Here is a 10,812-nt window from a genome sequence, read left to right on the forward strand (position 1 = left end):
CTGACTGAACTGATCGCAGATGCCGAGTAAGTCTGGAGCTACTCAGAAACTGCTAAGAAGTGTCTATTCGCAATTCTGCTAATCTTTCGTTCGCAATTTTGATAAGCTAAGATTCACTCCCAGTAGGCGGTGGCTTAGCGTGTGCAAAGCTGCTAAAAGCAGCTTGCGAGCGAACAACTCGGAATGACCCCCTAAGCTGTAATATGTCCATGTAGGTATGAGTCAGCATAGGGTGGAAAGGCCTTGTATTATGTCTGCCAGGGGTATTCCTCACTGGTTTTTGTTCTGATCGGTCTCACCACAGCCATGCTGTCTGCTGGACGCCAGAAGTGGGCTGAGGGGGGAACACAGGTACTGATTGGGAACCCTGTACTGCCATTGATATCAGGCATGCGGAGTGCGCATTGGACTGTGCACCGAGGGCACGGCTCCATGTGTCATGTAGATATGGGAAAATGAGAACCTCCCACCAGGGTAGATGCTCTCATATCACACATATCTAAGAACACCAACATCCTATGTGTTGCAGCCCTTAGGGATAGCACAAATGGGAAATACAAATCCATCCTGATATATCGTGACTGGTTCCTCCCTTGGATCCATCTTGGCTTTTGCTTGGATTAATAAAGCAGTGTAGAGGTGATCAGAGCAACTTGGGAAAGCCAAGGTAGGAAAAGCTAAGTTTGGTTGGGTCATCTGCAAGGTTTCTGAGTACATAGGGGATAGGCTGTGCATGCTAGGCTGATTTGGGACTTAGTGGTCCGGCACGCTGTATTTTCTGGCTTAGGATCTGGAAGCGGATACAGATTCTTAGTCCCTGCATTTCTCTGACCATGTCTTGCTCACTCAAGAGCTGGATAAGGTTATTATACTGGTCACAAGGGAAAATAGTTTTGTACCAATTAATTCTCCCAGACCTAGGGTTTCTCTCTTTTTGTTCTGTCAAAAAGCAATACAATCCACCTCTCTTCTGATTTCCACAAGACAATCCACCTCTATTCTGATTTCCACAAGACAATCCGCCTCTCTTCTGATTTCCACAAGACAATCCGCCTCTCTTCTGATTTCCGGGTATGGGCCGTTGGGTCGACAGTCATTAGGTCGACCACTATTGGTCGACAGGGTCATTAGGTCGATAGGTCAAAAGGTCGACATGAGGTTTTTTTTACTTTTTTGGTAAAGTGACGGGGAACCCCAATTAGTGCACCGTTTCCCCTTGCATGGCTTGCTTCGCTCGCCATTCTTCGGGCAGGTTACCATTCCCAATTGTAGTCCACCTGGATCGTAAAGTATGAAAAAGTCCAAAAATTTTTACAAGTGAAAAACTCATGTCGACCTTTTGAACTGTTGACCTAATGACCCTGTCGACCTAATGCATGTCGACCAATAGTGGTGTCGACCTAATGACCGTATCCCGATTTCCACAAGACAATCCGCCTCTCTTCTGATTTCCACAAGACAATCCGCCTCTCTTATTTGCCTCTTTTCTTATTTCCACAAGACAATCCAACTCTCTTCTGATTTTCTAAAACTATCCGCCTCTCTTCTGATTTCCACAAGACAATCCGCCTCTCTTTTGATTTCCACAAGACTATCCGCCTCTCTTATGATTTCCACAAGACAATCCGCCTCTCTTCTGATTTCCACAAGACAATCCGCCTCTCTTCTGATTTCCACAAGACAATTCGCCTCTCTTCTGATTTCCACAAGACAATCCGCCTCTTCTACAGATCAGCAGAGAGGGACACAGGCTGGGTCATCTTAAGTGATTGACATCCAAGCCCTTAGACAAACTATCACAATGATGGCTAAGCTGTATAGATAAAAAATAGGATTTTGGTACTTACCAGGTAAATCCTTTTCTTTGAATCCATAGGGGTCACTGGAGTACTCTTGGGATATGGACGGGCTTCCGTAGGAACACAGCACTGAATATTTAAATTTAGTAACACTCCACCCCTCCATATCCCCGAGCACTTACTCAGTGTTTTTTACTGAGCCGAACAGGAATTAAGAGAGGTTAATAATGGAGTATTACATATAACATAACTGACAATAACGAAGTTAACCCATAACGTTACTGACAACTAACAGTTGACACCCTAACCAGCACTTGTAACTTGAACCAGTCGGTGAAAATGTGTTACCATAAGATCCTCAGAACTAACCCCAAGTAAGTAAACTGCTCTGGGTGGGCGTCCAGTGACCCCTATGGATTCAAAGAAAAGGATTTACCTGGTAAGTACCAAAATCCTATTTTCTTTTTCATCCACTAGGGGTCACTGGAGTACTCTTGGGACGTACCAAAGCTTCCCCCGTGGGCGGGAGAGCAGTTTGGCACTTGTAACACTAGGCGGCCAAAGCTAGATGCTGATGCCGCAAAAGTATCAAACTTGTAAAAGCGCACAAACGTGTGCACTGAAGACCATGTAGCCGCCCGGCAAAGCTGCGTCGCAGAAGCCCCACGACCAGCTGCCCATGAAGTTCCCACAGAACGTGTGGAATGAGCGGTTACTGACGTAGGCGGTTGTAACCTAGCATGAAGGTAAGCCTGGCGTATGGTCAGTTTTATCCATCTGGATAAAGTTTGTTTAGATGCTGGCCAACCCATCTTGGCAGCATCATAGAGAACAAATAACGTATCCGTCTTACGAACTGAAGACGTTCGGGTTACATAAACGCGTAACGCACGAACCACATCCAGAGTTCCAGAATGTGCTGTCAACACAGGAACTACTATTGGTTGATTGATGTGAAAAGATGACACTACCTTTGGTAAGAAGGCGGGATTCGTCCGAAGTTCCGCTCTGTCATCATGAAACACCAAATACGGTGGCTTGCATGACAAGGCACCCAAATCCGAAACACGCCTTGCCGAAGCTAAGGCTAAGAGAAAAATTGTTTTCCAAGTGAGAAACTTTATATCCACTTGTTGTAAGGGTTCAAAATATGAAGACTGTAAGAACTCCAAAACCAGATTCAAGTCCCATGGCGCTGTAGGTGGAATGAAAGGAGGCTGTACCCTGATTACACCTTGGAGAAAGGTGCGTATAGACGGCAATAGAGCCAATCGTCTTTGAAAGTAAATTGACAAAGCAGATACCTGCACCTTTAGTGTAGATAAACGCAATCCTCCATCTAAGCCTGATTGTAGAAACAACAAAAGGCGGCATAACTTGAAAGCTGATGTCGGAAATTTCCGAGCTTCACACCAACCTATATAGGCTCGCCATATTCTGTAATAATGAGCTGCCGTAACCGGCTTTCTAGCTCGTAACATGGTTGGTATAACTGAATCTGGAATGCCCTCTCTTTTTAAGAGGGCGGTCTCAACAGCCACCCCGTCAAACGCAGCCGCGCTAAATCGGGGTAAAGAAAAGGACCCTGTTGTAACAGGTCTGGACGTATCGGGAGCGGCCACGGATCGTCTGCGAGTAATCCTCGAAGATCCGAGAACCAAGCTCTCCGAGGCCAATGAGGCGCCACTAGTATGACTGTGAGCGACTCTCTTTTGATCCGTTTTAGCACCAGAGGGAGCAGCGGAAACGGTGGAAACAGATACACCAGACTGTACGGCCACGCGACAGTGAGAGCATCCACCGCGACTGCCTTTGGATCTCTTGTTCTGGACACATACTGGGGCGTTTGATGATTGTGTCGAGATGCCATCAGGTCCACCTGAGGATAACCCCATCGCTGAACCAACATGTGAAACACTTCTGGATTTAATGACCATTCGCCTGGGTGAAGATCCCGACGACTGAGATAATCCGCTTCCCAGTTGTCCACTCCCGGAATGAACACGGCCGACAATATCACCTGGTGGTATTCTGCCCAATTGAGGATTCGAGCTACTTCCCGCATTGCCATGCGGCTTCTCGTTCCTCCTTGTTTGTTGATGTATGCGACCGCTGTCGCATTGTCCGACTGCACTTGGACAGGCTGAGAGCGAACCATGTGCACCGCTTGTCGTAGCGCATTGAAAATCGCGCGGAGTTCTAGAACATTTATTGACAGCAATTTTTCGTGATCCGCCCAGAGACCCTGGAGCTGACAATTTTGAATTACCGCTCCCCAACCTCTGAGACTGGCGTCCGTAGTTAGAATTATCCAATTGCAAACTCCGAACCGTCTTCCTGCGGTTAAATTGTGTTCCTTGAGCCACCATAGCAGAGAAACTCTTGCTATTGGTGACAACCTCACTCTGTGGTGAATCTGCAGATGCGAGCCCGACCACTGGGCAAGCACGTTCAGCTGAAATGGACGAGAGTGAAATCTCCCGAACTGAAGCGCCTCGAAAGCTGCCACCATTGTGCCTAACAGGCGAATGCACAAGTGTACCGACACTGTGCGTGGTTTGAGTACTAATTGTACTAGATGGCGTAGCATTTGTACTTTCTGTTGTGGTAGGTAAATCCTTTGATTGACCGTATCGAGAATCATACCTAGGAACTGAAGGCGTTGAGACGGAATCAGATGTGATTTCTTGAAATTGACAATCCAACCGTGGTGAACCAATACATTGTAAGTTAGCAGCGCATGTTGGGTAAGTATCTGTTGAGACGGAGCTTTGATGAGCAGATCGTCTAAATACGGAACTATCGTCACTCCCAGGGATCTGAGGTGAGCTATCATCACAGACATTACTTTGGTGAATACCCGAGGCGCTGATGACAGGCCAAACGGCAGAGCCTGAAACTGGTAATGGTTCTGGCGTATTGCAAACCGCAAGAACCTCTGATGAGGCTGCCAAATCGGAATGTGTAAGTACGCATCCTTGAGGTCTAGCGCAATCATAAATTCCTTGGTCTCTAACCCCGCAATCACCGACCGTAGAGACTCCATTTTGAATCTGTAGTAAGTTACGTACTGATTGAGGCCCTTTAAGTTCAATATTGGTCTGACTGAGCCATCCGGCTTCGGGACCACAAATAGACTTGAATAATAACCCTGACCCTGTTGGTGTACAGGGACCGGAATCAACACTGCCGAATCCAGTAAGGACTGAATGGCAATTTGCAAAACTGTCCTCTTGTCGTCCGACAGAGGCAAACCTGTCTTGAAAAACCGCAGAGGCGGAAGACAGTCGAACTCTATTTTGTAACCTTTTAACACTAAATTGCGAATCCAGCCCTCCGCGGACGTGTGGAACCACGCCCCATGGAACGTGTGAAGGCGTGCTCCCACAATTGGAGATCCGAGATGGGCTGGTAACCCGTCATGCCACTGGCTTGTCGGTAACCTTAGCGTCTTGGCGAGTTGTGTTGGTTTGACGGAAACCACGTCCTCGACCACGTCTAGCTGGCGTGGCGGATCCTCTGCCACGTCCTCGAAAGGGCTGAGGTCTAAAGGATTTGAACGAAGGTCCAGCGTACCTTCTTCTTGGCGCAGGTGGAGGCAATGGTAAGAACACAGACTTACCTCCCGTAGCCTCCTTAATCCATGCGTCCAATTCTGGACCAAACAACTTCTTGCCATCGTAAGGCAACGCCTCTATACTTCGTTTGACCTCTGCCTCCGCTTGATAAGTACGCAGGTAGAGTGCTCTTCGTGCCGTAACTAGCGAAGATGAAATACGAGAAGTGAGCTGACAGACGTCAGTAGACGCTGTACAGAGATACTCTACAGCCTCAATCATTTGATTCACCTGAATTATCAGGTTTTCGTCATGTAAAGCCGATTTGAGTTCTGTAAGCCATATTATGAGCGCCTTAGTGACCCAAATGCCAACCAATCCAGGTCTTAGCATCACACCTGCTGCTACATACATGGATTTAAGCATAGTTTCTATCTTACGATCTGACGGATCTTTAAGCGTAGTAGCTGATGGCACTGGTATGGTTAATTTCTTGGTAAGCTTTGACACTGAAGAATCAACTATTGGTGGATTCTCCCATGTACCCGTTACCGATTCTGGAAACGGATAACTAGACTTAAATCTGCGAGGTATAGAAAACCGTTTATCTGGATTCTGTCTGGATTCTACTAACATCTGATTTAGAGAATCCGACACAGGAAAACTTACTGGCGTCTTCCGTCGTTTAGTAAATATGACCTGATCATTGGTGAGAGGCTGCTCAGCTTCAGGAAACCTTAGCGACTGCCGTACCGCTCTGATGAGATCATCAATGCCGGAACTGTTAACATCCTCGCCGTCTGACTCCACTTCGCCCTCCTCCCCCTCATCGTGTTCCGTGAGGTCTGGGATGGAATCGTCAGACTGCAACATAGCAGACACTGGAAAATCATAAGACATATGAAAATTATCCCGTTTGCCCAAAATGGATTTGGACCCTACGCAAGGCTGAGACGCCTCCGGTAGTTCTGGCGGTCTCACCCTAGACTCAGCTCTTAGCGTTTCTCGCTCCAGACGAGCAGCGGTCATTTCTGTCTGAAATTTCTCCAGTACATTTACTAACATACCCCACGGAGGGTCCGGTGATGAAATTGGTTGCAAAACCGGAGCAGAAATGGTATTCTGAACGGAATCCACAAAACATACGTTACATGTGGTAGATCCATCCGGTAACACACTGCCACATACTTTGCAAATATGCTTTTTAGTTTTTGCTGGTGTCTTACTCATTATGGCGACAGACAATACAATACACAAAACACAGACACCTGCACGGCTCAGTAAAATAGCAATAAGGTGGCTCTGTATATATATCTGGCCCAGTGCAATACACGTGGCCAGTACTATGAAATTTGATCCCAAATTCCCACGAACACCCCTGCGCCTTCGGTGGAGAAGAGATGTAGGACAGGAACGTTCTGGAATCACAGAGGAAGACACAGGAAGCTGTTAAAAATGGCTGCCCTGCTCTACTTATACATATAATCACAGTGCTGCATTCACTGATTATACTGTAATAATCCCTCTGCTGCTGCAGTATTTCACTGATATGTCCCCCCTGTAATGGCTGTTTATCTTATTACAGCGGCAGCGCAGCGTGTGGGCCCCCAGCGGGTATCGTAGAGCGCTATGTGCCTCGTGTGTCCCAGCGGTGGGCTCCTATATATAGCGTGTCAGCTACCCAGGTAGCGCTGCTGTTCCGAGGTGCCTGGCCGGAGGCTGTGGCCTAACGGGCGGGTACCTGAGCGGGGAGAGCCGCGGCGCCTGCACGGAGGTCTGTGCCGACCGTGCGGGCGCCTGAGTGGGGAGAGCCGCTGCGCCTGCACGGAGGTCTGTGCCGAACGTGCGGGCGTCTGAGTGGGGAGAGCCGCGGCGCCTGCACGGAGGTCCGTGCCGAACGTGCGGGCGTCTGAGTGGAGAGAGCCGCGTGCCTGCACGGAGGTTCTGAGCGGGCCGGAATGGGCGGGCGCCTGAGCGGGAAGATGCCGGAGGCTGAGAGGGGAGAGCCGCTCTGCCACTTGCCGTCACCCAGCACTATGTCCCCATACGTCGGGGCGGCAGCGGGAGCTGACCGCCCCGTTTCACATACCTCACTCCTGCAGACGTGCGGAGGCTCCGACGGGGCTTTTCAGTAAGCGCCGGCCAGCCAGTGCAGGAGGATGTGAGGGCTGTGAGGGAGCTCTTTCAGAGAGGCCCGACACGCCCGTGCTGCAATCAGCAGCTGCACTATCCCTGACCCTGCCTTTTGGAAGGGGGACAGGGATGTGTCAAACAGTAGAAAAAATAAAAATAAAAATGAAAAATAAAACTTTCTTCTGACTTCAGCTAAGCATGTGTTGCCACGTGCAGCACAGAAAAAACACTGAGTAAGTGCTCGGGGATATGGAGGGGTGGAGTGTTACTAAATTTAAATATTCAGTGCTGTGTTCCTACGGAAGCCCGTCCATATCCCAAGAGTACTCCAGTGACCCCTAGTGGATGAAAAAGAAATACCAGTGGTACAGTCCATCTGCCTCTTTGCTAGGACTGGGGTTCTTTATTATCTCCCGGTATACTATATGGCGTGCTCTTGTAGTGATATTTTTAGGGGAACCACTAACGTCTATGGTGAAGACCAGGATTTGGAGTTTCATGTTGATGACACTTCTGAGTCTAATTATCCCCTTAACTACTGGTAACCCTAGAGGTTTGTTGGAAACATGTCATTTTTACATAATATCTATTTTCATGACTTAGCTGAAGCATTTATGACTTTATGCAGAAATTCAGAAAATTCCAAAGGGATCACAAGTGTTGTAGTACCGATTTTTGTCAAGGATGGATCCTTGCAGGAGAAGGACTTGGTAGGATCCCAGCATGCTGTATTCAGGCTAAGATACACATTAAGGAAGTTTGGTTGAGCATAAAAACAGAAGATAGTTATAACATCTTTATGACCATGATGCATTAGGTGTCAAGTTGTTTAGGTACTGGGGAGTCCTCTTTGGTGAGATATGATCCAGAAAGAAGAGAAGGGAGAGCAGATTACTAAAATATCTGTACATTAATAAAACATCGTGTCTTCTAATTTTAGCCCTCCAATTCGGATGTTCGCCTCTTTCCACCCATCTGCAAACACCTCTGGGTCTGTGGCCGCTTCTCTGCAGTCCAGGTAAAAGTGTATAACACGTGGCCATATAGTATCACATGCGTAGAATGCATGATTATGTGGTTGCAAATATAAGCCTGTAAGTATATCTCCCCATAGACTGACATTGTTGAAACCTGATTATCAATGATAGCCTGCTCCCATGGGGCCCGGCCGTAAGTCCAAAAGCGGACACTTCTCGCGATCACCACCAGACTGCCCCGCACCATGCAAATGCTCTTTCACAGAAGATGGGAAAGGGGGCGATTCGCTTCATGCGCAGCCAGGTGTCTCTGTCCGTGAAATGGACATTTGGTACTAATGATGACGCTACGTATGGGAATAACCGAGCAGCGCTATTCGTATGCGTGAAACCGCACAGATACTCACATTAGCTTAAGGTGGTAAATCCACTTTCTGCTAACTTCTCCAGCTCAGAATCAGGCCCAGAGTGGCTTATAATGTAATTATGAGGCATCCTGTAACCCTGGCAGCTGTCAGGAGACGTACATCGGGTTTATCCTGCCATCCTGCACTGACAGGCCGAGGAAAACGAGGGGCGTTCAAGCTACTCTCAGAGAGGAAGTGTAGATGGGATTGCAGGATATGCAGAGATGTGTGTACGCAGAGATCCGCTCTCCGGTGGATCTCTTATACCAGGCATAGAGCTAGATCGCACTGATAATGATGACAGTTAGGAAACCAATAGGCGCACACAGCTCGCCATACAAGCTCTTCCTGGTGCATTGTCATGGATACTGGTCCAGCCCACAAAGTAGCTGCCTCCTCTGAGCGCCAGGCATGCCTTTTAATAGAGTATTAATAAGCCTTTGCTCATGAGCATGTCCTGAGGTGCAGGCACTCACTCATCCGTGTTTTGTTGCATTTCAGCGAGATGTCTCCCGCAGTCTCAGAAGTGTCCCCACTGCTCTCCGAAGTATTGGAGTCATCCATCCCTGTTGCTGAACCCGCCTCTCCAAACAATCCCCGGTCCTCTCCTCCTGATCCCTCGTCCTCGTCCTCCTCAGAGGGTTGTTGCTGGTCAGAGACTGTAGAGCAAGGCAACCGTGTGCTGGCCCGCAGGGTCACTCCACAGGGGGCCATTCAGTATTTGGTGGAGTGTGAAGATGAGAACATCTTCTGAATGCTCCGGATGATGGTGAGGGAGAACCAGAAGGATAACGCGCTCTGCTCCATGTGCTACCTGCGAAGAATCCCCATCTTGGCTTACTGTACATACAGCTCTACAAGGATAATCCTGAACTATATGTACACGCGTGTACATAGCCGTGTTTGTGCTTCTTGTCCTGTCACGTGTTTATACAGTGTCAGCTCCGGAAGGTTGCGTTACATTACAGTGGGACAATTTGCTGATTTTAAGGAAATCTGATTTTTTTTTTTCCCTTTGTTGTATCTAATCATTTACTATGTGGGATTGAAGGTCCGATGTTCTGTCTGTTCAAGGATCTGGTGTAAGATGATGTCTGTATGTTGAATGATCATGCGGGTTCTTGTCTGCAAGAATCTCCATGAAAGAAACACATACATGTCTGTCCGGGGTTATTAAAAAAGTGAGATCAGTTTCTCCCGTCTTCTGTGATCTTCAGTCATCAGAACGAGCGTCTAAACAACATGTGCAATAGAACACTTGCTGATTATCAGATATTATAGATTACGTATGTATAATAGAGTTCACAATATAGCCTCGGTATCAGAAATCCCAGGATATGGCAGCACGGGCCAGTATGTGAATTCTGCCATGAAATATTATTGATTTCAGGATATGGTAATACAGGTCTGTATGTAAAATATGTCAGTAGATTTTTTTCAGCATTACAAATCCCAGGATCCAACACTATGGGGCAAATGCGCACTCATGCGACACATCTGTCAAAGAGAAAAGTTGGCTTCTTCGCATGCATCTGATGAGGTATCCACACACTGACGGCGATCGCTAGTGCGCACAGAGCCATCTGTATACACAGCCGCGTTAGTATGAACTAGTAAGCAAGCTGCCACGGCCAGACCGAATAGTGCACATACGGTTGTTGAACCTGTAAGACATCCTATATGAATATTTGAACTTCAGGAATTACAGTCGGCCTCAAACTCGGTCCTCAGAACCCCACAAAGTTCATGTTTTCCAGGCCACCTGTGGATTTTTAAAATATGGCAGTTGGTGATACCCAGTGCCCCTGCCAAGTGACCTGGAAAATGTGAACTATGTGGGGTACTGAGGACTGAGTTTGAGAACCACTGCTTTAGAGAACCAAGTCTGAGGCCACTGACGTCCTATATAAAGAAAGAAGAGAAAGCATAAAAGATGCAG

General features: G+C 47.7%; 1 protein-coding gene across 3 annotated transcripts in view; it reads left to right on the forward strand.

Moving 5' to 3' along the window:
* Positions 1–10,068, forward strand: part of PHF1 (PHD finger protein 1) — a 43,419-nt gene extending 33,351 nt beyond the window's left edge. For all 3 annotated transcript variants that reach the window (XM_063938272.1, XM_063938273.1, XM_063938274.1), the window contains exons 14-15: positions 8,430–8,507; positions 9,375–10,068. In XM_063938272.1, coding sequence (XP_063794342.1) covers positions 8,430–8,507; positions 9,375–9,627 — 331 coding nt within the window. In that variant the 3' untranslated portion in view covers positions 9,628–10,068. The remainder of the gene's footprint in view (positions 1–8,429; positions 8,508–9,374) is intronic.
* The last annotated feature ends 744 nt before the right edge of the window (positions 10,069–10,812 follow it).

Source organism: Pseudophryne corroboree, chromosome 8 (assembly GCF_028390025.1).
Source record: "Pseudophryne corroboree isolate aPseCor3 chromosome 8, aPseCor3.hap2, whole genome shotgun sequence".
Taxonomy (NCBI): domain Eukaryota; kingdom Metazoa; phylum Chordata; class Amphibia; order Anura; family Myobatrachidae; genus Pseudophryne; species Pseudophryne corroboree.